The sequence below is a fragment of the Phoenix dactylifera genome, chromosome 8 (assembly GCF_051530095.1).
Source record: "Phoenix dactylifera cultivar Ajwa chromosome 8, Ajwa_hap1_PhDact_Kaust_v1.1, whole genome shotgun sequence".
Taxonomy (NCBI): Eukaryota; Viridiplantae; Streptophyta; class Magnoliopsida; order Arecales; family Arecaceae; genus Phoenix; species Phoenix dactylifera.
In genome coordinates this window covers 24,168,855-24,195,638 of record NC_143197.1, presented here as the reverse complement: position 1 = coordinate 24,195,638, position 26,784 = coordinate 24,168,855, and the positions used below count along the sequence as shown (strand labels likewise).

The 26,784-nt window shown below is 35.3% G+C and overlaps 1 protein-coding gene across 2 annotated transcripts; it reads right to left on the bottom strand.

Annotated features, from left to right (window-relative positions):
• Positions 1 to 3,669: 3,669 nt before the first annotated feature.
• Positions 3,670 to 25,286, bottom strand: LOC103720719 (DEA(D/H)-box RNA helicase family protein). Of its 2 annotated transcripts, XM_008810557.6 has the most exons (13): positions 25,046 to 25,286; positions 22,330 to 22,453; positions 22,167 to 22,236; positions 17,934 to 17,996; positions 14,975 to 15,049; positions 11,101 to 11,220; positions 6,523 to 6,564; positions 6,342 to 6,416; positions 5,514 to 5,660; positions 5,208 to 5,345; positions 4,385 to 4,496; positions 4,202 to 4,290; positions 3,670 to 4,051 (listed from the first exon to the last, which is right to left on the bottom strand). In XM_008810557.6, the coding sequence occupies exons 1-13, from the start codon at positions 25,173 to 25,175 to the stop codon at positions 3,929 to 3,931; spliced, it is 1,308 nt and encodes a 435-aa protein (XP_008808779.3). In that variant the 5' UTR covers positions 25,176 to 25,286; the 3' UTR covers positions 3,670 to 3,928. The 2 variants fall into 2 exon arrangements, with proteins under 2 accessions (XP_008808779.3, XP_088559274.2); XM_088703148.2 differs by lacking the exon at positions 17,934 to 17,996 and having other exon boundaries at positions 25,046 to 25,262.
• Between the last annotated feature and the right edge of the window lie 1,498 nt (positions 25,287 to 26,784).

The following is a 26,784-nucleotide window of genomic DNA, read 5'->3' as shown; positions in this document are numbered from 1 at the left end:
TAAATACCCTTTGGAGTTTTTGGTTGCTATACTTCTTGCCTGTCTCGAAGAAAGAAATAATGGAAGGAACCCAGGTTCACCACTGAACCCAGCCATTGAAGAGCAATTTAGGCCCAACTCAATAGCAGGCTTGCTTGAGCTTATTTTATCAAGGTCAATTCATATTTTAAGGACCAAGTGTCGTACCCCAACCTAATAACCGGAGCCGGGGCCGCACATTCCTAGGGTTGACTTATAGGATATGTAAGGCCTGACTTTTCAAATAAATATGTTAGACGGCCACACATTTCTACGGTTAACTCATAAAATATGTAAGGCCTGACTTTTTAAATAAATATGCTAGACGGCTGCACATTCCTAGGGTTAACTTCTAGGGTATGTAAGCCTGCTTTTTTAAATAAATGTGCTAGATTATTTGCTGGTAAGCATAGGATATGCACAACTTGCTTTTTTTAATTTTTTAAAAATCAAAGCCGGCTGAGCCTGCCGACTTTGGTCTTCAGGATAAGCCGAGTTGGTCTGGTTCTCGCACCACGCCCGGGCATTCATGAGTCGGGAAAGTGGAACTCAGGAATATTTAGTTTGTTTTAAGTCCATTTATCTAGTAATAAACCAAGTTTGAAAATTTTAAATCAATGTTAGCTTAAAGCCTCATTTGGGAGAGCTTTTGGAGAGCCAAAAACTACTTTCCAGCATTCCAAAAGCACTTTTAGATGAAATATGGGTGTTTGATAAAAATTTCGATAAGTTTTTTTTTACTTTTTTCAGAAAGCTAAAAATAGCTTTTTGGGAGAAGTTTCATTTTGAAACTTTTTGGAAGAACACTTTTAAGCTCCGTTGGAAAGTTTTTTTGACCAAAATACCTGTGGTAAAAAAATAATAATTATATAAAATATCCCTTCATAATTTTGAAAATCTACAGGAGTCCCAACAAGAAATTCTTTATAAATATAATATTTTATATCTTTATTATTGTATTATACTATAAATATAATATTATATTACATTATATTATAATACATTAATATGTTATATTAAATAATTTAATATTATGTTATATTATGAAAAAATTAATTTATGCTAATAATTATAATATTTTATACCTTTATTATAATATTATACTATAAATATAATATTTATTAAATTATATCATAATCATTGATATGTTATGTTAAATAATTTAATATTATGTTAAATTATTATGCTTTAGTATACAATATTATATTACTATATTATAATAATATAATATTACAATAATTTTATACTATATCATATATTTATGTATTAATACATATTATATTTTATTATGCCCTGTTGTATAATACTATGCAATGTCTTTTATGATCATTTTGTCATACCAAAAGTACTTTCTTAATTTGTTTACCCAACACATGTTAAAGTGTCGACGGAGTTCCCCGTTTGCTCCGCGATTTTTGGATGATGGTGAATGAGGATGTTACATTTCAGGCTACGCATGTATATTGCAAAGCTAACAGGACGACCGACTGGGGGGTGGCATATATAGCAAACCACTCTGGAGGCACTCTATGGACTGGGAAGGGAGGGATGCTCGGAGCTTTTCGAGACTTTTTGTTTTCTGATTCGATTGAGTGTATTCGTACCTGTGTTGTATGAAATGCCTGCTTTAGCAAAAAAAGAAAAAAAAAATACATATTAAAGTGGCATAATACTTTAAAAATATAGTTATCAAACAGCAAACAACTTTTTATAAAAACTCTACTACCAACAGCTCTATCAAACAAGGCCTAGAACGAATCAAGATCAAAGACCCTTTCATTTAACAAGCCAGGCCTAACAACCAAATCACGCCATTTTATCTTTCTTATAGCCATGACAAGAGCTAAGCTTGAGTGGGCACCCCAAGTAAAGATGGCATGTTACGGAAAAGGCCTTATAAAGTAGAGATAAGCCCTCATTTACGATGGGATTGAAGCACGCGGTTGGAATCCAAAGGATCCCCAAAAATTACCTTCTTCGTGTCCTCCATTTCTTATTTCCCTATTTAGACCCTCTGAATTAAGAAAATTTTGACTAATATTTTCAATAAGTTGGTCAAGTTTGTGGTAACCCGGAATTAATGCACTTATAAACGGGTAAAGTATGGATTTGATCGTTGGGCTTCGTTAGGTCATCATGGGTTGGACAACCTCTTTTTTAAATCCAGCATAGACGTTTACAGCGGCTGCAACACCTGGGTTTGTCAAAGTTTTGTTGTATGTATGTAGTTATATGTATCTATAAAGGGCCATGGGATGGTGAAAGTTTTATTAGATAATAAAAAGACTCATTATGATTAGGATTTATATTGCTTTCTTTCTTTTTTATTGTGTTCTATCAGATTTGTCATTTTCTTCCCTATAATTTCTTCTGAGCCTTTTATATTTTCTGCCTGATCATAAATTCCCAACTAAATTGCTAACTACAGGTCCATGCAATATAAATGGGTTGGGCAAGAATTTATTGTTTCTAAACCTCATTATCAAAGGAGGATAAAGGCTCTTATCAACTTAGTAAAGTCTAAGATCTACATCCAAATCCTCCAATCTCTTTGGAGAGTTACTGGTTTGCGGGGATGTACTAATCCTACTTCGCAATCCATCGACTACAACCCACTCTGCCAGAAAAGAAAAGAAAGAAATTAAGATAAATCCCAGGACTTCATTTTAGCAAGAGTTGACATTGTTACCGAACTATTTTATTATATTAAATACAATATAATATTCACAGGATATTATCTTATGGTATAAGATACAATAGAATAATAATGGTTGTCTAAATAATATAATAAACATCGTGTACAATATTTATAATTTATAATTATACGAATTATATAACTATAGTAGCATTATATAATAACTTTAATATCATCAATATAATAGAATCGATATCAATATTCTTTTACCATAATTTTAAATGAATAATACAACATATAATAACATCAATAAATGATGATATTAGCATTATCATTATGATAACAAAATAAATAATCACATATCTCGTATAAAATAATATTGCAATTAATAATATATTATGAGTATACTAAATAATTAATCATATTATGTTAATAACATTATATTAGTTATAAGACTTAAAAACAATGAAAATAAAATTAATATAACACTTAAATATCATAAATATAATAACTATGTTATACAAATGAAAATGAATAATATATAATTTATTATGATAAAATGTTATTGAAATATATAATGCACACTAAAAACATTAATATACATAAAACGAGAACTATAAAAAAACACATCAGAAAAATACTGTATAAATTAGTATATAATTTAAAATATTAAATAATTTACATCAAATATAATACATATTATAAAATAAATTACTGTAATGGTAATAAATATAGATAATAAATCAATAGAAAATGTTTTTTGATAAAATTAGTATTAACAACATAACATTTTTAATCCATAATTAATAATGATAACATTAAAATCTATATTTATTATTAACCGGAACATATTCAGGTCTGGGACAACGATGCCCAGAATCAAAGGCCGTAAGACCTTGCTGCAGCAACAGCCCCAGCGGCAGAGTATCCACACCCAAAACAGGCTGAAGGCTAATGTTTCGGAATACTTAACAAAATTAAGAATCACAAATAAAACAAGATGACACCTTGAGTCATGGCCCAGACCATCAACAAAAGTGGATTAGCTGAATGTGAATCAAAATTAGTTCTAAACTCCCTAAAAACAGTTCTGTAGAAGGTAAATCAGAAAAAGACTCCAAATTTCATTCAGTCTTCATGCTATAACATAGACAAAACTTGGACAGGAACACAGAACTTAATATACCTGGGTGTAAATAAGGAACAGGTATTTAAGGGGGGGAAAAAATGAAGCTCTTCAATCAGTGTTTCCTTTTCCTATATTTTAATCTTCTATCACCTCCTTTTTGATTTCTTGAATGCTTTCGCATTCTTGGGATCGACAGCATATCTTGTAGCTTCTTCCTCATCATCTTCCACCTTTTTCCGTCTCTTGTTGCCACCACCTTCCTTGATTTTCTGTGAAGGAAAATAGTTATCTCATATGTGCTTCCAATACCAAGAAATAATCCAGAAAATAGAAGAAACACAATAACAATTAGAAAAGAGATTTTCTGGTACAAAAATAGTAAAATTATGCTACAACCTATATACAGGAGGGTATCATACCATGAGAGAAATCCTCTTGGCATCAGTTACCCGTTCCAAGAGCACCAGAACTTCTGCTTCCTCTGCGGGATACTCGGGAAGCTTTTTGCCTGCAGAATAATAATTGATCCAAACAATATAATTGCATAATTGGCGCTTGAAACCAATGTTAACTCTCAACTGATTCAAGGAACAGATGCCTACCAATTAGCTTCTCTATCTGCAGGTACCACTCAACTTCATACTGATTCACTAAAGATATTGCCAACCCAGATCGTCCAGCACGTGCAGTTCTGCCCACACGATGGATATAATCCTGTTTTGCAACAGGACACAAGAGGCAATGAGTAAGTGATTACAAGAAAAAGAAAAGCCAACGTTCAGAAATCATCTCTAGAACAATTGACAGAGATGAGAGGTGCACAAAAGTAGGCCTTCTGTTTATTTGGGAACTTTTTTCATTCGAGAGTCCAAGAAGCATAAAAAATGATATCAGGATCAGGAAAATATGATACAAGTAATCACTAGATTTTTAATCAGTATAAACTAACATTAATGCACTATGAACTACACCAAAGAAAGCTGATTTTTTAAGCATAAGAATACAGACATGTAATCACATTGCTTGACAACAATATGGTCTATGATTAATTAGTTAAAAGTAGAAATGACAAAGTCAAAAGAAACTGCCATCATTATCACAATATTCACTCAAATGTAACTAAAATTAGCAATTACAGAAGACTGTAGAAATTACAACTGTGCATCACCCAAGCTGAAAATGTGTCAACCCAGTCTACACAAACATAATCCGACTAAATCTATACTTCATAACTACTGAAGATACAGAGTAATCAGAATTTTTTCAACATTGAAAGGTGCACCATCTTTTACAACACTGGAAAGCTTAGTCTACCTAAGCATGTGGTCTAAAGTCAAAATGCAGCACATTGACCAAGTTTGTTCATTAAGATCTAAAGTTTGTTCTCAAAACCAAGTTCCAATGACCAAATTGAGTGATACAAACCTTAGAATTGCTTGGAATATCATAATTGATAACCACATCCACCGAAGGGATATCAAGACCTCTACTAGCCACATCCGTGCATATAAGAATGTTACATTCTCCAGCCTTGAACTTGTTCAAAGCTCCCAATCTCTTGGCCTATCAGAAACAGCAATTGAAAAGAGTGTCAATGATGATTCATCTTACAGTTGCTCCCAAACGCGACGAGAAAAGAAACAGGGTGAGGTTTCGTGCCACCAAGACAAGTAGATTAAATTGAAGAATTGGTTATCATAACAGTTGATATTGAAAATACATATATGTTACCTGGCTCATTTGACCACTAATTGGTATGGCATTTAAACCAAGATTTCGGAGAATCAGAGAGAGAAGTCGTGTTGATTCACATGTGCGAGTGAAAACCATCGAAATACTCCCAGACATCTCAGTCAGAATATACACAAGATAGCAATCCTGAAACAAAATAGATCATGACAAGTAAAATAGATGGGCTCCTGAGATGAAAGTAGACATTGTTATTGTTGTCAACTATTAAACTGGGGCAAATTAGTGATAGTAAAGAAACTAAATCCTAAACGTAGGTACTGGCTCAATAATTTGAGTCTCCTATTTAAATTATTTACTAGTTTACAGACAATGTTTTAATCATTATATATCGTCAATAGCTTACAAATTATTAAACAGGTTGCTATATGTATTTGGCTGTGCCCACAGTTACATTGATCTCCTCATGATTTTATTAGACGACTGAAAAACCACATTAAAAGGACAGATAGATAGCTCTGTCAGAACCGCTGCCATGACATCAATTACCATCTAACCGACCATTTGACTAGAGTAATTGCTCATGGTGAGATAAAAGCTGTTAAATTTTTGACAAGTCTCCTGTTCGACACAGCCCTTATGATTGACCAAAATAAAATACATGCAATGACTTTTATATAGCTTGCAGATCCTAAGAGTAACTACTATATATTAACCAAGTGAAGACTTGTGTCACTATACACAGATACAAAGTTTAGTTTGTTCTTGCAATTCCGAAAAAGACTGAAGTAGACTGCAACGTGTAGCCAGATAACTGGTATTAAAGGTCCTCCCACTAGCTGTACACTAACATGGGTAAGAGGAAAAAACCTTAAACTTCGCAGGAGTCAAGCGAAACTGTTGCTTAAGCGTATCAACAGTGGAATATTTTGATGCAGCCTCAATCTGAAAAAAACAGCAATGAACATCAATTTGCATACAAATAAAAGCCATAAAAATATCAGCTAATGCTTGCAAAAAGCAAGTAAATGAAGAATGGAGGTGGCCAAACCTTTACAGGATTCCTTAGACAAGCCCGCTGAAGTTTGCCAACCTGTAAACAAATAAAAAGGGCTAATTACATAAAATTTTAATTACTTTTTTAAAAATGAATCTTTTAGAAAAAACATTAACTAGACCAGATCAACCAGGTCAAAGATTCCCAAGAGAATGGTTCTAAAATCCAATGACAAGTAAATTATCTAGATACAAACATCCATCAGAAATATTATAGAGCTCATTAACTATAATGTTCATTTGTCGCAACCAACCAAGGATATTTGAAGCATGAATATAATCTCTCATTTACATGGAATAATTTTGTGTGCAGCCTGAACAGTGCTATTGAGAATAAACACTCCCTAAATGTGAGATGCAAGGGACAAGGAGAGTAGGCTTGTTGCGAATTTTTGTAGTCTATTTTCTATATAGTTGAGTAGAAACTCCTAAAAATGCTTCTTTCAGAAATATTCTTTAAGGCTGCATTTGCTTGGGGGTCAAAGTGGAATAAGACAATTTTAACCAATTTACTCCCTTATAATCACCCAAACAGTAAATTGATCAGCTGGTTTAACTTTTCTTCAACAGCAGAATAACCACTCTGAGAATGTTGCACAGTAAATGCTTTACTTTTCTTGAACCTATTAACTCCACTTAAACCAAGAAAAGATTGCTCTGTTGAAAGACCAGGTAACCTTAGTTGTTCTGCCTTGCACTCCCACACAAATTTAATCTAACTCCCTTGTTAATTACCTCCTCATTCAGTATTGTTAGTACATTCTCTATAGCTCTTGGTACATATCTCCCAACTTGTCTTCCACGTGCATCTCACAAGCCTGCAAGGCAGATAATAGCCCATTTCGATAAGGCCTCTAGACGAGTTCACGTGTCTTAACCTACAAACATGTATAGGAGGCTAATATCATTTGATCCATGAGAACTGGAGTCTCCGAAAAGATTCAGTTATATAATCACATATAGCATAACAACTTGTTTTGCAAGCAAAGCAAAGCTCACCAGGTGAACTCATTTTTTCCAAGTGGATCAAATTCAAAAACCAGCGGACATCAGTATTATGAGGGTGCCTTGAACTTTACACAGTGCCCTAATACAGGTCTATCGTGGTTCATCAGTGGGCCTACAAAAATGATGGGACTAAAAAAGAACAGAACAAAAGGAACAGAAAAGAGATAACTAAATGAAATAATAAATAATACAAGATAAGTTTCAGTTGAACATTGCTTTTCAATGTTGCATAATTCAACTTTATTACTTAAAGCAGGAAGAAAAGCTATTTTTAAAATGTTAGACTGATGAAGAAATTGAGGTGAACTTGCCGATTTAAGTCTTTCAATTCAAGGTTTGATAAGAGGAGAGCAACTCTAGGACGCCTAGAGGCCACATGGGACCAGGTCAGCTAGGCTCAGTCTGCTTTAACCCGACTTTTCTTTCAGGTCCTTCACCCCTTCCTTTCCCTATTGAAAGCCATATGGGAGATTTGACAGTGTACTGGAGGATACCACCATGCTGTACAGCAGCCAGTAGGATGATCAATGGCTGTTGTTGGGTCAGCCAATGGCAATTGGTAACAGCAATGATGGCAACTGCTAGCATTGATGTCAGGCATGTGTCCTTTTTTCCTTTTGTTGATTTTTCCTTCCTTTAGATGTTTCATTCTTTCTTCTTCTTTAGATCAGCCTTCATCTTCTCTTGATTTTTTCCCCTCTTTGCTTATACAATTGCTTCTTCATATACCCATGCTGCCCCTGTTTTTTCATTTTTTCCATTTGCACCTTCTTCTTCATGGTGTTTGCTGTGGCCCTGTGGTCTGTTGGCTCCCACTTCCCTGCCCCTCTCCTCTTCTTGCTTCTTCTACTCCTTGCTGAGTGTTAGGTGCCTAGCTATGGCCCTACATCTTGTTAGTTGCCACGGAGTCTGTTGGCTACGGCTTCCCTGCCCTTCTCTTCTCCCCTCTTCTTCCACTCCTTGCTGACTGTTAGTTTCCTAGCTATGGTTCTACAGCTTGCTGGTTGCCTCAGCGTCAGTGATGCTATTGCTGCTTTCTTTCTTCTCCTTTGATCTTTGGACTCTTTAAGTATGAAAAAAAAAGAGTGCACATATGATGTATGCACATAATTTTTTGTGTATGATATCATTTAAAGTTATGCATATTCAAGGCTGGGAGGGCTTTCCTGCCGAGGCAGCCACCACCTAGGCACCATGGCATCCGTCTAGGTTAAATAAAAAGCACATACTCCACCTGGGTTCGTCTGAGTATTTTAACAACCTTGAATCCAGGGTTTCTCAAGATTTCTACGGTTAGGACTGCACCTATAAGTTGCTGAAACTTTCAGGCAGACTTAAATATCCTTAAACGCAAACAGCTAAAATGCCTAAACTAGGGACCTTCAAATTCACATCTACAATTTTCCACTGAATTCAAGAACTTACGGTTACTTAAACTTTGATCTCAAAAATGGATTCTTAGGAAGAAGCATAAGAATAAAATATAACCAGCAAACTATTTGTAAAAAAGGGTTAGCCCAAATAAAACTTCACCACTATAGTCTAACATTGTCACCTAAACCTGCAGCAAGTTTTAGTCTTCAACATTAAGTTACACTGCCAAGGAGGAAGAATACATTCGGGCAAATCTAAAGACAATATGTAGCTCTTGTTCATTTAGAATCAATACTTGATCTATTATATGACAAATCCTGGAAAGTCATTCAAATGGAGTCTTGACTAGTTAAGCGTTGCGACTGACAGGATAACTGAGAATCAAAAAACTGACCCACCCCAAAATAACCCTAAGTCTCAATATTACATTCTGAAATTCAAACTAAAAATAGTCATAACACTAAATCTCAATACTACGTAGCAAAATTCAAACTAACAACAACCAACTCTTCAAATCTGAAAAACTTGTATGCTACTAAAGCACAAAAATTTCTGTTAACTATAATTAAAACATGGTCTCTATGCAACCTCTGTCATGCAAAAAAATAAAAAAGGAATAAAAGAAAACATGGTTTTTACTTGATCTTCAGCCAATGTATCAGCTTATTGGTTGTCATTATTACACTCCACTAAATCATTCTTTCCTAATTAGTAAACCACCACAATCCAAAATGGTAGATTATTACCTTGATTTGGTGCAACAATCATTTAAAATGAATTGCCTAGGGGGCAGCAATCCCTTCAAAGGCCTAGATGAATGCCCAAACAACCAAATGGGAACCCAACTTAAAATTACCTAATGCTATTTTGCATTTACATAATAACTACTGCAGCTATATATGCTCATAAATAGACTCATATGGTACAAAATTACCTAGAAAACTTATTAAAAAACATTTAGAATTTGATAAAGATTTATGGTTACCATAACTACTAATCTGCACCAACATCATGGTGATTATTGCTCGAACTCATGCAATAGTTAAAGCATAAACAGGTATATCCTCTTGCAAGCCTGAATCAAGGAGCAAGAGTAAAGATAGCATTCAAACACCTTTTTGGTTTGGCACATTCCCAAGATAATGAATTATATATATGCATAAAATGCATTTATTAAGGGAGCGTGTATCTATAATTCTATGCTTTCCCTTAGTTTAATAATATAGTAATACTATAACATAACTAAGCCTTAGTCCCAAACTAATTGGGGTCAACTACATGAATTCTTTTCCTCCATTCCGCTCGGTTTAGGATAACAATGCAACAAGTTATTCAGTATGCTCTACTATGGGTTTATACATTGGCCTAAGCCTTGCAAGGCCACCAGATGTCTAGACACTCGAGCAGCCATCTTACTTAGGACCTATGATGTGGCAAACAGGCAATAGCTTAGAAAGCCACCTGTCACAACATTGATCCACAATTACATTGATAGTATGTATAAAACTTCTAACTAAATAGTATTTTCACCCTAGCCATGGTAAGTGAACTATTTTCCCTAATCTTGACTTCCAACCATGAACCATGATAGCTATGACAGACAAAACAAGAAAGACAACTGAAGATTGGCAAAAGATATAATTAAACCAGTTCCATCAAAAACAAATAATCAACTACAGTCAGTGCCAGCGATGCTAAGGTCCATGGGTTGGCACCCCACTCTTGCTGGAGAGAGGTCCCAGGTTCAACACGGAGAGTAGAACTTGCACTGTGACTCTCACAGTTGGAAAAAAAAAGTTATATACTGTTTGCAACAAATTGATCTTTTCAAATGTTAACAAGGCCCTATATAAAGAGTAATATCCAATATGTGAACAATCCTATGAGTACCTATGCAGGGGCAAAACACGAAACGGTGTCCACATGAGAAGTCAAAATAATATGCAATGCAAAATACTAAAACTAGCATACAAGCTAGCCTTACCAGTACCTACACAGTAGCAAAATACAAGCCATGTTCCTATAAAATATAAGAACAACATGCAACGCATCCACATGAGAACTAGCATATAGGATCTGACTCTTTATGACTCTTTATGCCTTCAAAACCACAAGAAGTTATTATAACTTATAAATACGGAACACTATTTTCTCAAAATTTAAAGAAACACCAATAAATCAGAAAGAATACCTTTTTCGTCATGGTAGCTGAAAATAGATATGTTCTTCGTTCTCGAGGAATAGCCTTCAATATGTCATCAATAGCTTTTTCAAAATCCATGTTGAGAAGCCTATCAGCCTCATCTAAGACCTTGGCATCAGACAAAAACAAACCAAATTAGCAATTTTGTTTAAAATTGTATGACAGGTAATTGTTGAAGCAATACATGTATGACAATATGTACAAACAGACAATACTAAAAAAGGAAAGCAAAGAAATGAAAGTACAATAATGGATCGCTTCATGATTTCAGAGTTTTACATGTCAGCCAGTACAAATATATGGTCTTTCCATGTTTGAGTCACAGAACCATGTTTCACAGTACACAATTTTATGTGACAGCCATTAACTAGCTATGCCATCTTTGGATTATTGAGAGAGGGAACTAGTCTATGCTTTCAATCACGGCCAGATGGTAAATAGGAAGTTCTATACTAAGATATCTTTGTAAAGCACAATGCTTATATCAGAAATTATTCAATAGGATCATAGGCAAGCCAACAACAAGACTCACTTTCCTTTGTCTTCTTTTTTGGTCAAGGAAAACCACAGGCCAAATACCAAAAGCAACTACCTGCTATAGTAACTCATTCTCACAGTACTTGTATCAATAGTATTCTCCACCTATCCTTCTCTACATCTAAAACACCCATGACATCCACAAAACACCTAATTATTAGCTAAACAGACATTAGTACTGCATAATCTCCATACAAGTATTTCTATGGCCTATTTGTCTTTTTGTTTCATCTATAGGTGCTGACCCGCCCTCCTAATAATGACCTCGCAGCAACCAAACCACCTCAAGCTAATCACCAAAGCATTGTCCTCCAGCAGTGTACCTTTTAGATTCCACTAATTTCCATTTCTAGTTATACCTTTCATAGTTTTTCCACAAGTCCACCTATACTTCCTAATCTATACTCTAGTCTATACGACCTTCATTTTTTTTAACAGTGCATGGACCTTTATGGCCCAATTTTCTGAGGTATCTTGCAGCTCCTGACAAGTACTACCATGCAACAACACATGATTGCTTCCACTTCATCCAACTCCCTTAACTTTAATAAATCCACAGAACAGGAAATGGGGTATGATTTTTACTAATTAGTGTTTCAGCAGAGGCCTCACTCCAATGAAATTGGTTTGACTGAGGATATTATGTTTCAGTTGAACAAAATTTGCTGGCACCAATTTACAGACAACATAGTTATTGCTTGAAATCTTATCTATCAAACTGTCATCAGCAGACAAACAGAGGGACGGACATAAACCTGATCTTTGCTGTGGGCCTATTGCAGCTAGGAGACCAGCATTTCCACAACAGGTCGCAGAGACCTGAATGTATCATATCCGAAATTTTTCCTAAAGAATATTATCAAAGCAAGAAAAAATAGAGGGTAAAGAAAAGTCAAACAGATAGTGCGGCTTGAGCATCCAAAAGACAGGACATGCCAAAAACTAATAAATATATAATCAATAAAAGAATATATCCTCTCAACAGACAGTTAGCCTGTGATAGAAACTAGCAGAATATCAAAGCAAGCCTCACTCAGTTTACCATTCAGAAGTCCAACACTACTGTCATCTCAGTATCTGGTCATTCTGCCAACTCAAATAAACTACCATAAACTCATCCATCTATAAAAGTAGCTTATATGGATTGTCTTGCCTTTCCCCAAAGAAAAAAGAAATATCTCCAAGCCCAGCCACATATGTGTCTAATTAACTCATATTCGACAAGATGATAGTTGTTGCCACTGCTTAATCACACAACAAATCCATAACTAATCTCTCCCTTTTTAGAAGGCTGCTGCCGATGCTGCATGGATACAGACACGAGAATTAGATATGAACACGTATCCAAGTGTCAGCTCGGCAAGAAGGCAAAAGGGAGATACGAAGATACGAAGGATAACAAATAAATATAACTAAATTAGATATTTATACCTTTAAATGTTAATTGTTTCGACATTAAAAAGAAAATCTTATAAGCATATTGTTTGCTAAGGTCTTTCATTGTACATGTTTCTTACTCAAACTTCCTAATTAACAAAGAACATTTGCAAGATAAGATTTGCAAAGCTGTTTCAATACCTACATCCTTGACAAATCTCGAAAAAGAACAACTACACAGTCCTAATATCAAGTTAGAGGATCAAAATCATTGTTGGAAGAGTTCAACTATCTTCCAATCTTTAAAATAGCTACCAAAGAGCTTCATAAGTGTCCAAGCATCCAATACATATCCGACTTGCATGCCTGTCCAACACAAATTTTTGAAGCTGGACACGAGTGTCCTTGTAACACCGCTGCATCCCAGGAGAACAACCCATGAATGTACATGGATTATTCTATCACATGTAGATAGCAACTATATTTTCTTAACCCATTTCAAAGGCTTCCGTTAAACATGTATTTAATGAAGAAACCTCCTCAAATCCCACAAACTTATCAACCTTCAACTTCAACTTCATGCACATTATAATGTTGAACATGCTGCTACACCAATAAATTGTCAATCCATTATTTGTTATTATCACTTGAATTTCTTGCCTAGTGAAAACTCACCATCATCTTGCAGCTAATAGTATGATAGACTGTCATGCCAACACCAAACTTTCTAATTTTGTTTCTTCCCCCACAATGATGCGGCACAAGGTCTGGCTAACAGGTAGCATGATCAACTAGACCATGCCAAGTATCGAAGGAGCCCGTGGATTCGTGGCCAAAAACTACAGTAAGCAAAAATTTGATTTTCAACAGATGTTCTTATAAATTTTTCTTTAGAGACAGAATCAAATTTTAGCCATGTTTCTATATTTGTAATAGAATAATTTTAATATGTTTTCTTATCGTCGAGTCCTATTTCGAGAATGATTCTGCATCAGGTTTACTACCCGAATTAGAATTAGAGTGTCATGTCCTAAAAATATGCATGTAATACATTGTACAAGACAGCCTTTCAAATATTAATAAAATTCTTTTTGAGAGGATTTCTTTCACCAAGTGAATTCTTCAATCCAGTTTTCTTCTATTTGCATGTTGATCTTCAAAGCATAACCTCGTCAATCAAATAGGCCCTTCTTTCTTTTCCCGCTGCATAACTTTAGCTAAATAGCTTCTTGCTAAAAAGAGTAGTATTCTTGTATAATGAAATTAAATATCACTGAGCTTCTTGCTTTAAACAAACCAATAATAAAATATTGAGATTAAATGTCACTAAAATGCTTTTAGTACCTTTATCCCTTCGACCTAATAAACTATACTCTTTTAAACAAATTCATTAGCCACTGAATGAGAAAATCCTTTCTATAAAAACGAAAGCATTTTGTTTCTAGCAAGGTTCGCCGTATCGATATCGAACTCCGTACCAGTGTCCCACTAGCATACGATAAGAAATTTTTTTGGCATACCGAGTATCGATACGCCACCCACACTGGTACCTATACCGAACCAATGCGGTATGCCCGGTATCGTTCAGTTTGGTACGGTACAGCACGGCATACCATGGTTTCTTGAGAAAACTCAAAGTAGACATTATTTTATGTTAGTATATGGATTGAAACTACTTATTATATGTTCATATTGGTTATTAATTGTGATAACAACTTCAATATCTTGCGAGCCTGTGTTCTAAGCTATTATCATCATTAACAGATTATGCCTCGCATGTTGCTCACTACCTTGTTAGAATTATTAAGAATAACAAGTCCTTGTAACTAAATAAATTGAATTAAGATAGTTGACTTAGTTTGAGAAATATAGATAAAACTAGAGAAGCAAACAAAGTCCTTATCCTACTTCATATGAACTTAACATAGTAAATGGAATGAAGTTATACCAAGTACTTTAACATGCGAAGGCTAAAACCTTTTGTATTTGATAAATGATCCAAGAGACGCCCGGGAGTCCCCACCTACACAAATATAACATTTGTGTCAAAGAAAAGGTCGAATCAAACACATATAGCATTTCATACTAGGATAGAAGCATATATTTATCAAAAGAGACAAAAAGGCCGTCTATAACCTCCAACAACATGCAACAACTAGAGAATGAGCATTTGCAGGAACTGCCGTATGAATGTTCAATCTTGTTAAATGCAGTAACTTTGTTCAAATCCCTCAAAGCATTTAATAGACACTTGCATTAGCAACAAATAAGACTCATTACTTGGAGGCCCATCATGAGTAGAATAGATAATGGTGAAAAGGGTAGTGGAGAACAATATGCATGAAAAGAAAAGGAAAAAAAATCAGAGTTATGTATAAGAAAAAGCAAACAAAATCTATTACAGATCTTTCTCCATCTCATTCTCTATAAGTGATGGAATATAAGTACAGAAGTATCAAACTTTTTGGATCCATTCAATAGTTAAAGCAATAGATTTTCAGTATAAGCAGCACAGCTGCCTGGAAAGTTTACATGGACCAGGTGGTCAAAAAGAAGTTTAGTTTCAGAGGAAAATAGAAAGCAACAAAGCACCACATAATTGAAGTTCATGCTAAACATAGTCCTCGACTACTTCATATCATATGAGGAAAATTGAAGTAAACTTCTAAAATTAACAATCGAGCGAAAATTCGTTAATGGTTGCTTTACTTGTTATAGCTGGTAAACAACATAAAAATAATGAAAAGAATAAGAAAGATACAGATGTCAATAAAATTATATTTGATTTTTTTTCAATTACTTAGTTGAGCAATTAACATCTCTAGCATCATAAATTTGGTTGTTGGATATTCTTACAATTCTGTAACCATTATGGTTATGTAGGTGTCTTCTTTGATATAAGTTGCTTCTATTCTTCTCATAATTATTAGTATAAACAAGTCAATACAACATAAATAGTAGAGCTGAACAAGAATAATTAAACCATTAAGGCTTTGCTACAACAAAAACAGGCCAACTAACTCCTAAAGTTAATTTGTCAATACAAAAATAACAAAGCAAAATCACAATAGCTAAATTTGGATGCTTTTCTGCTTCTAAACTACGATAATGGATCCTTTATCTAACTTTTTAAGGTCTCGTGATGCTAAAAATCAATTTAAAGTGGCAGTAGTTTTTACCTTTCAGAAAAGATGTTTCATGTAGATGTGCAAAATGGACTCCGCCTCGGCCTGGCACATTTTGGGTTGACTTGGGTGGGGTATTTCATTGCCGGGACTAGATTTTCAGGCCCAAAAGAACAGAAAATCGGGCCGGGCTTGGTCTAGCCACATCTTAACCAAAGCTGCTTGGCCCAAACCATTTCTAATATATAAATTTAGTATATACATAATATATATGTGTGTGTGCGTGTATACACTTTTTTCTTTTAGCCCTAACCCAAAAACCTAAGCATCCCCTAAACTCCCCTTTCAATCATGCCAGCATCCCCTACCATCATTGATTGAGGTGATAGGCATGCAGCCCTTTTCGTTATCTCCTTCCCTTCTATTCTCCCTATCCCTTCTTTTTCTACCTTTCTCCAATTTTCTCCCTTCCTCTGCTCCTTCCCTCTCCCTATCCTTTTGCCCACCCCTCTCATCTGCCAAAGTTATCCTTTCCTCTCTCTCTCACCCCCTCCCAACCATTAAAGCAACACTCACCAAACCCCCACAATCTCTTCTCTCTCACTAGCCCCATCCTAGCTATTAGAGCACCCTTCTCTTGCCCAAGCTCTCCTCTCTCTTTGTCCTCCCTTCTCCCAAATCCTTCTGATTCCTCCCATCTCCCCCTTTATCGCCACCTAGCTTGGCCATGGAAGCCAATCCATTGCCCAAGCTAATCAGGCCAAGCTTGGGCTGTGTTGGGCTAAGCCCAATTAGCTAGACTTATTCAGTCATGATTGACTCAAGCTTGGACTATGATTTTCAGGCCCAAGGTCAGGTTGTAGCAATCTAATTAGTACTACCATATTGATGTTGATATTGGCCCAGCCTGAGAAATGCTACGATCTAGATTCAAGAATAAAAAAGAAGACCAGAAGTACATATTTTTATAAAAATATTATGATAAATCAAAATTAATAACAGTTTTACTTTAGTCTTTAATCAGATTCCTCTACTTCGGCAAGGCATTATCCTTTATCTCATTCAACAATTTTTAATAGCAAATAAATGTAGGAAGGTCCCTCATAGCTTTTAAATCATGTCTAGCAAATCTTACTGCTATATATGAAAATTAGTGAATGATTTAAAACAGGATTTGAATAGGGGGATTATGCCGCTACAACTATCAGAGGCTGACTGCATAATGTGTTCATATTAGTCCTCCAAATATTTCCAAGAATGATATACATTTTCCATGTCCAATGATTTCCAAGAAGCAACAAAGTAATAACAAGCGGCAATAGGAACTCAAGTTAATAAAGGTGAATATAGAATGTACACAGAATTTAAATTTATTTAATGTAGCATGACAAATAAATACAACAAAGCAAGAAGTAAAGGCAACAAAACTTATGTGGAAGATGTAGAATAAATGCAGTCATCTCTGTTGGTTAAGAAAAAGAATGAAGCTTTGAATTTGGCAGAATGATGTTGATAGAAGATCATTGAAATTCAGCTTGCAGTACAGCAAGATTTCAAGAGGAAATTTTGTTAAGTAGTTTGTCTATGTCTATGACACAAAACAAGGATTCCATTAAAGGCGACTCAGATGATTCCACAATCCATCCAAAAGTTAAATATAACGGGTTGACCCTTGCCTCCATAATTAGAAAGCATGAAGCAAAATTCAGATTCTTTACACAAAAGCACTAGAGATTACAGCAAGCACGCATCTAGGACTGCATAATAGATATCTATACACACCACAATATGAGGACGCTTTGCGAGAGAAATTGCTTGTTGCATCATGTCCACTCCTCCCACAAGCTGCAAAAAGTTTGCTTTTCTCAATTAGAAAGAGTTAGTATGGTAAGCCTCCACACCATATTACTAGCACATTATTATGTAGCCCTCAAGAGATGTTAGCCAAAGAATTTCAGTATAAGACCCAATATTTCTACATCTTCAATGCCACATATTTAAGAAAGCATTCTCATAACAAGATTATTCCAAAATTATTTCAAAAAATAAAGATTGGACATAATGCAAGAATTTAACAATTTCAAGTTATAGAATCAAAATACCAATCTAGATGTTCAATAAAATGATGGTTACAATTATACATATATATACACACATGCATGTGGGGGCTACAAACAGAAATATTTCACCCTAAATACTTCCAATGCAAAATATCTTTTGCAATTCCATTTCCTAATATCAGAACCCATCAAGTGTCCAAAGGCAAAGGTTGTTGCTAGGAGGACACATACAAATATACGTATGTTCTTGTGTATGTATGTTAAGCATACATGAACCTGGAACGAGATTAGATTGTATGTGAAGTTCTTAAGCATTCCTAGAGAAGCAATAACAACATTGTACCAAAGCATGTCTTAAACAGATTGAAGAGTGAGAATGTATCCAAAGTCCAAACACACTTGAACAAGCTGTCAGTGGTTCAAAAAAAGGTCTACAACAACCAAATAAAAGAATGATTAATAGTGCTTAGACCCACTATCAAATAACCATTAAAGATCTGATTTTTTTTTACAAATGTAACTTACCGACAATACTAAAAAGGATCACCAGGGAAAAAAGAAAACATATGATTCTATAGTGGCACAATTGAGAAAGCACATGGTAGATGATCAGGATCATGTGTTCATCAAAAATCTATTCATCTATGATATGATAGAACTACTGCCATGGTCCATAAAACTGCTACTCAAGCATGTAAAGATAAAGTTTATCAGAAAAGAAAGAACATCAAGATAAATGAACAAGGGCAACCTGTAACCACAAATCAAGTGGTCAAGAAAAGATGCAAGAGTGGACCCTATGATAGTTGCAAGATCTGTTTACGGTACAAGAATTTAGGGGAGACTTTTGCAGTTGAAAATTGCTGATGCATTTTAATAAAGAACTATAAGTAAAATTTTTCTTAGGGAAGGATATCATAAATAGATCATTATAGTCTCATTTCTTATGATAATGGTCCTTTAGGAAGGAAATATTGAACTTAAGAGATCAACCTCCAGCTGCAATAAGCAAGATGCCTTTTCAAAAGATAACTTGATACACATTCACTTAAGCAGCAGATACTTAATGTTTCAAGATTAACTTCGCACCCCATGATGATGCAATGAACATCATATATTTTATGGCATGTTTTCCTCTTTTTCTTCCGTTGGCAAACTAAGTTTATACCCATTTTTTTTTTATTTTTTAGCTTATACTCAGTTCTCCTATTATAGTTTTCGAAGGATAAAGCCAAAATATGATGACAAGATTAGAGATATACTAAAGTAGGTTTCTGTTACTTCTTTCATAATATTTAAAATTTGTAAAATATTTTTTTCTGCAGAGCAGAGATGGTATGATATCAGCATAAAAAGAATATATCTGAATTCAATTAGGCATGTGAATGAAGATTTTCAGTCATTTATTAGTGTACATAAAGATATACATAAGGTCTAAAAATAATTTCAATGATCTAAAGCAGTCACCATAATTTTACATGGCTGATTGATACAGCAATCAATCAAGATCAGCTGCTATGGCCTGAACGAGGGAACAACGGCTACAAAATTCAGCTCCTAAAGCAATAAGATTGCTGTTTGGAGCCATGAACGCTGAGATTGCCAGGCTGCATTGCAATCAAGGCATCTCAGGGCCTCATCCTGTTGCAATGAATAACCATGAAAAAAGATCTGCAAGCATATTTTCATCCAAAGGGTTCCAATTTGCTTGCTGATTGATTTTTCATTTCATTAGAAGTGTTTGTATATTATTTTGACTTCTAACTAGAGGTCAGTTGTTGTTTGCATTACAGTAGCATGAATGATATGCAGTACAGTAACCATGACCTTTTAGGAATCCTGCCAAGAGTCAAATAGGTTGGTAGTTAGTGGGATTTTGGGGGATTTCTTTGTAATAAGGGTCCTAGATAGCTCAAATTAGGAACTTTCCAGGGAACTGAGTGAATTTATAGAGTCCAGAAGGGTCATTGGAACGTAAAATGTATGCTGGAAATTTTAAGAAGAAATACGGGACTCTTTGGCTCAGGTTCAGCCTTCCCCATCATATCGCCTTCTTGCTGCTGCTGCTTCTCATATTCCTCTTAATCTTTTTCTTTATATCATAATCTGCTGTCTATCCCTACTAATCTTAACTGATCATATTGCTGCTCAATTCATAAAACTGTTCTATTCTAGAAAAGGTTTTTTACATTTAGATTGATTGCAATATCATTTGGAGATCAATTTTAAACACCAAGGCATTGACAGATCTTGTTTCTTTTCCTCTTTTCTCTGAAGATTGCAAATCAGGAGATCATTCACAATATTCTGTGCACAGCAACCAATGAACAGCAGGCATTAAATCCTTTTGGATTGTCAAAACTTCTATTTGTGGTTTCTAGCATCTACTAGATTCCTCTTGTAATTGTTGCACGCTTTAGATCAGCTTTTATGAGCAAGCAATCTTTGATACATTCAGTCCTGTTTCCTGAAACTGGACAGCAAGAACATAAGGATCTAAAACCCTAGGATTTCTCCACTTTGAGGTCCTCCACTCATTGCAGAACATTCCTACCTGGTCCTGTATCACCTATATCCGTGCTTTTCTTATTACATTAGATTTTGGCTTGGGGGCTTACTTTAGGTCATGAAATGATGCATCCTTTATTCTCTCATGATGAGTCTATTAAGTCTTCTGTAAATTTCAGATCTCAGTAGTTTTATGCACCCTGCCTTGCGGGAAACTATGAATAAATTAGTCAACGAGACACAAGCATAATATCATAAACCTAACATACTATATTTGCACTGACAAATTGCCATCGCTAAAGCTTTGACACAAAGAAAATGTATTCTTCACAACCAGAATGACCTTACTTCACCCAATAAGAACACAACTCACCATTTGTACAACTATCTTCTCAAATAGCTTGAAGTCTCAATACTTAGCCCAACATCTTCTACCTAAAGCATCAATAAGGCACAAGCAGTGGTGTAGCGGGATGAATAGACCCAAATCTAACCAACAAACTGGCCTGATTTATGCCCAATCTAAATTCAAAATCTGGACCTGGAGGTTTAAAATGGGTCCCAACCTACAGCAAAATCGCCAATGGTATCAGGCGAGGCATGGATATACAGATTTAGGATCAAAACCAAATCAATCCAGCTCAAATCAAGTTGATAAGGTACTGAACAGTTAGAAAGTCAGATGGCTAATATGATCTGCTTGAAGCACCTTATATAGGTTAATGAACTTGTCCAAATACTTTAACAGGCAGGGGAATAACTTTGATCTTGCGTTGTTGAACTCGGGACCTCTCAAAGCAATTCAAAGCATCTTTTAATTACTACAACTACACTCTCCTATATAAGCTTTAAATGAAGAATTAGAGTTTTTAGCAAATTCATCTGATTCGCTTGATTGAGTACCCACTATAAATACATTTATTGAAATATTATGCTTGTTTTAAATCTTCCAGTGCTTCAAGCAAATATCAGCAAATTGATAAGCAGCATGATTTCAACTGATTTCCTATTGATAGTGCCTAGACTAAGTTCTAGTCCTTAATTTCTTCACATTCATGAAATACACATGACCAATATAACTCCACAAAGTTTGATTGATACAGGCATGTATTCAAGCAACAGCATGGTAACTTATATGAGTCAGGATCCTCTGCATTGCATGTTTTGGACCCAGAGGATGGTGCATGCTTGGATGGTGACACGCCGCCATCTCAGAGATGGACGATTATCATCCATCTCTCAGCTCCTGCTATGTACTGGTGCCATCCTGCTTGGCACAATACAGAGATGGGCGACAGCCATCCATCTCCAAGATGGGTGACATGTCGCCCATCCAATCATGCACCATCCTCTGCGGTGCACAACACGGACTACAGAGGATCCAAACTCAACTTAATACCAATTAAGAAGGGAAAACAAATGGCACGAGCTACATCCTCTTACTCACCACAGAACATTTAACACCTATGCCAGACCCTAAAGCTTCAAACTGTTCAGCTATCTGAATTGCCAGCTCCCTGAAAATAGACAAAAACAAAACTAGAGAAAATAGCATCACATGATAAAGAAACTACCAATAAAATGAATCCAAGCAAGAAATCACCACCAACCTAGTTGGAGAAAGCACGCAAGCAAAAAACGGTTGTGGGTTTTCAAGTAGCGCTTGTAAAATTGGCAATGCGAAAGCTCCTGTCTTGCCTGACCCTGTTTGTGCTAGGCCAATCACGTCTCTTCCTACCAAAAAAAGAAAAGAACATTCTCCCCAATTTATTTACTGATAAATCAGAAATTCAGAATTAAATACTACAAATCAGGTACATCCTCCAATATATATATACATATATATATATATATATATATATATATATATATATATATGTGAATATATAAGTGTATCCGTATGTGTGTGCATATATACATATATATACATATACAGATACAAACATATATACACACACATAATACATACATACATACATGTAGATATATATACACACACACACACATATGTACATATGCACATATGCATGCATGCATTCATGTATATATGTATATATATATCCTAGAGGATTTTGACAACAACAAATGTTGTCAAATAATATAAAGTAGGGGTTTTTGCATATATACCCCTCATATACCTTATTGCATATTTACCCTCTAGAAATCACTATTTGTCGTAAAAATACCCTTCAAATCATCCATTTTTGCATGAAAACCCCTCCTATTAGATCTTTGATTGACAGTGTTAATGACCACTTTAAGTGTAAAATGATCTTATTACCCTTTTACATGGATATCCTCGAAAAATTTAGATAAAAATATATCTGTTTTTATTAAAAACTAAATGTGAACTTTTTTAAAGGTATCAACATAAAAGGATAATAGTGTCGGATGATACACAAAACCATTATTTATTAACACCATCAGCCAACAATCTAACAGGATGGGAATCCGTGCAAAAACAAGATGGGTTCGAGAGGTACATATACAAATAATATTTTTCAAAAGGAAAATGTGCAATAAGCTATATTTACTGGTGTATATGCAAAAAAACACTATAAAATAACTCTGCAACAAAATCCTAACACTATATGATATTATCCAACTTATCCCAATCCCAAAACACCCCTGTACTTTGAGTAAGTACCTATGCATAATCTGATTCTTTCCTGTTCAAACCCAATTTGAATATATCTCATGCCATATAGTCTTTGATTTTTTTTTCCTAATGACCACAAAAGAAGTTGGACTCCACTCCCTATCACAAACCAACTTGCAAAAAGCCAAACATCATGGTTTCACAAGATTAAAACAATCTCTACCTCCAATCTCCTGGTGAAAGTAGGATTTCACACCACCATATTTCCATCTTTCTTTCCTTTTACTTCTTCTCTGAGAGTAGCAAATGGACATTGGGATATTACTTAAAAAGATCCATTTGTCATCCATGGGAAGTACCACAAAGGCACCAAGGCCCTGATCCTTTAATCCAAATCTGATTCACTCTTTACCTTTGTCAGAGTTCCACTTAGTCCTTTGTCACCAGCTCTTCTTTATTTTCTATCTCTCTATCATATTCCAGCTAGATTATGTTCCCAAAGAAAGTCATTAACAATTCAGATCTATAACTATTGAATGGACTGAAATCAACAAACCCTTCATTACAAGTTTAAGAAACAGATTTTTTCTGAAAAAGAAGCCATGCACCTCCTCAGATTTTCTTGAAACCTCTGCTCTCAGTATCTATCTTGCAACGTATCTTTCACCTCACTAATGCTGGTATCATCAGATTCAGCTGAAAGTAAGCAGAAAATCAGGAAAAGACAACTTAAAGGTCAAACTATGCCCGCTTGCCTTTTTAAAAATAACCACATATCCAGCATCAATCATGAACAAGTGATTGCCTTACCTTATTTATACTTCTCACATCATTGTTCAATCTCATGATATTTAAAGATGAAAAAAAAGATATATATACACACACACACACACACTAAAGATTTTGTTATGCTTTTAGTCAAGATTTCAGGGATCCATGCCTATATCCTATCTAGGTAGTCTAAATGCTTAATCACAACTTCTTCACACAACATTCATTCCTTATGTCATAATCATAAATTTAACCATATAGTAGGACCTTGCACGATGAAAGGTTATCAATGCCTCGATGAGGATGGTGATTGTGTGTAACTATGAAAGTGAACTTTGCAATTACATAAAAACAAAATGTGACTCTGGAAAAAATTTGAGATTTTGTGGACTGAGTCTGAGCCCCAAATCAAGACCGTATTCTCTGTCTGTGCTATGGTATAGCATTGATAGGGCAAACATAAACAAAACCAAAGTGATATAGTTTAGAATGAATTAATTGATCACTTCAAAAAAGAATCATCAGCATGGTGCCAAGGCACTTAAACACTAGCTTATTGCCTGTGTTATCATGCCTCCACTCGATGTGCAGCAATTTTTTGAAACAATCACACCTATTCTGAATGTGTTAGCAATTTTTTGAAACAATTACGTCTATTTTGTTCCCATGATAGCTTTCCATCAAGTCAAATGACTAACATGCGTATACAAGTGCTCCCAAGAAAAAGGAAAAGGAAAAAATCTCCCGCACGTGCATCGTACCTATTTAAACAAACAAAAAAGTTTTTTCCCAAATCTGTTGCTCAATAAACAGCAGTAAGTCATCAAAACCTATAAGTCGACTAAAAAGCTTTTCGAAGTTCGAAGTGATGAAGATGATTCCCAGGAAATATCTCATCAAAAGAAGAACTAGAAACAAAAGGCAGTGCTTGATTTAATGGATTGAAGAAAGGGTACCTTCAAGGGCATGAGGTATCGCCTCAACTTGGATCTTCGTCGGGTTTTTCCACCCCAGACTATCGCAAGCTTCCCCTAATTGCTCGCAAACGCCGAGGCCGCTGAAGGTCTGCTCCCCGTCTTCCGCCATGACCGATATAACCGAGGGAAGGGAACGAGAGTACAGGGGAGATCTGTGAGGGAACCGTCAAGCAAAACCCTAATATAGGGCTACCCGATCAGCTTAGATCCGATCCAATCCATTTTGAAGGACCATGGAGCCGGGACAGGTACTATTTTTCGGATTGGTTCTGGATTTACTAAATTTAGGCCCAACCGGACTTGACCCGACCTAATTCGACCCGATCTGTTTAAAATTTGGATAATTTGAATTTTCAATTCTATGATCCGACCCGACTCGAATCCGTAAAATTATTTGGGCCCACGGGGTGCAAATATAAGTTCTAAAGCCATGACGGATTGATCCGAATCGGATCCAATCTAGACCTGAATTTTTTGAGTTGGGTCCAGATTATACATGGATCCGACCCGCCCTGAATAACATGTTAGGTCAAAAATTATAGCGGTGAATCCGACTCAGCCTGAATGATATGTTGGGTCAAAAATTGTAGTGATGGACCAACCCGAACTGATCTTTTATCGGATCGGGTCTATGTCCAAAATTAAGACTCGAACAAAAAACCGAGTTGGATCTGAATTACTCATGACCATAAGGTTGCCCAACATACATTATCTATAAATAAATGAACTACATGCAAGTTTATTTAATTATACTATAAAAAAAAAGAGCGGTAATGGTTACATTTCACAATATCACCTAAATCAATAATTTTTTATGGTGATCGATAATTTGGTAGAACAATATTCATGGTAGCTAAATACCATCTATTGCTGGAGTGGTACACCAATTTTTGAATGCCATGTCGTGCAAGTAATCTAGTCGGTGATACCGTAGCAATACCCTTCATAACCACAAATTTGCTCCATATGTACTTAAGTATATGTTATATTGATTAGCATATGTATTTGTTTTTCAAGAGCTGATTCTAATTTAGGATGGAATCCAATATTTTTATTCTTATATCTTTCATATTTTTATAAATTTTGTCATTATGATTATTAAATATACTTATAGATTAAATCATTAGTTAGTTATTTTGATGCACAATGAAAATTGAGTTTTGGAAATAATTGTACCTGCTTGAGATGTGGACCATCCAACCCGGTCCTAATCCAACATCCATTTTGAACCTAGATTTGAAATGTTCTCCAATTGGATGGATCCACACCAGGACTTTGAGCACATCCAGATTTCGGTATGGTTCCTATCCAATTCTTGGATGGATTTGGGCCCTTTTGGGTTATATATAAATAAAGATCTAGATTCAAATTATCAAACCCCTCAACAAGCCTGGCTTTTGGATCTGGAAGTATCCGGATTCTACCTGACCCAATCCGACAGCACGGCCGTGTCAAAGTTAGAATTAGGGGTGGCAAAATATGACCCGACCCGCCAAATCGGCCCGTATTCGACCCGCCATAAATAGGTTTGGGTTTGACCTAAACATATTTGGATGGTAAACAGGTTAACCCGTTTGATCTGTTTATTAATTGGATCGGATATGAATTTTAAGACATCTGATCCGTTTAACCCGTATAATCTGCTTAATTGTTGGGCTGATAAATATGGGCCACAGGCCCACAATCCACAAAATAAGGCCAGACTAGCCCAACTCCCC

Excerpts from the sequence above, each read along its gene's own strand:
- LOC103720719 (XM_008810557.6), bottom strand. The coding sequence starts at position 25,175 with ATGGCGGAAGACGGGGAGCAGACCTTCAGCGGCCTCGGCGTTTGCGAG. Across the intron at positions 22,237-22,329 it reads TGCGTGCTTTCTCCAACTAG|GGAGCTGGCAATTCAGATAG; the intron begins GTTGGTGGTGAT and ends GTCTATTTTCAG. Across the intron at positions 6,417-6,522 it reads GTCTAAGGAATCCTGTAAAG|ATTGAGGCTGCATCAAAATA; the intron begins GTTTGGCCACCT and ends TGTTTTTTTCAG.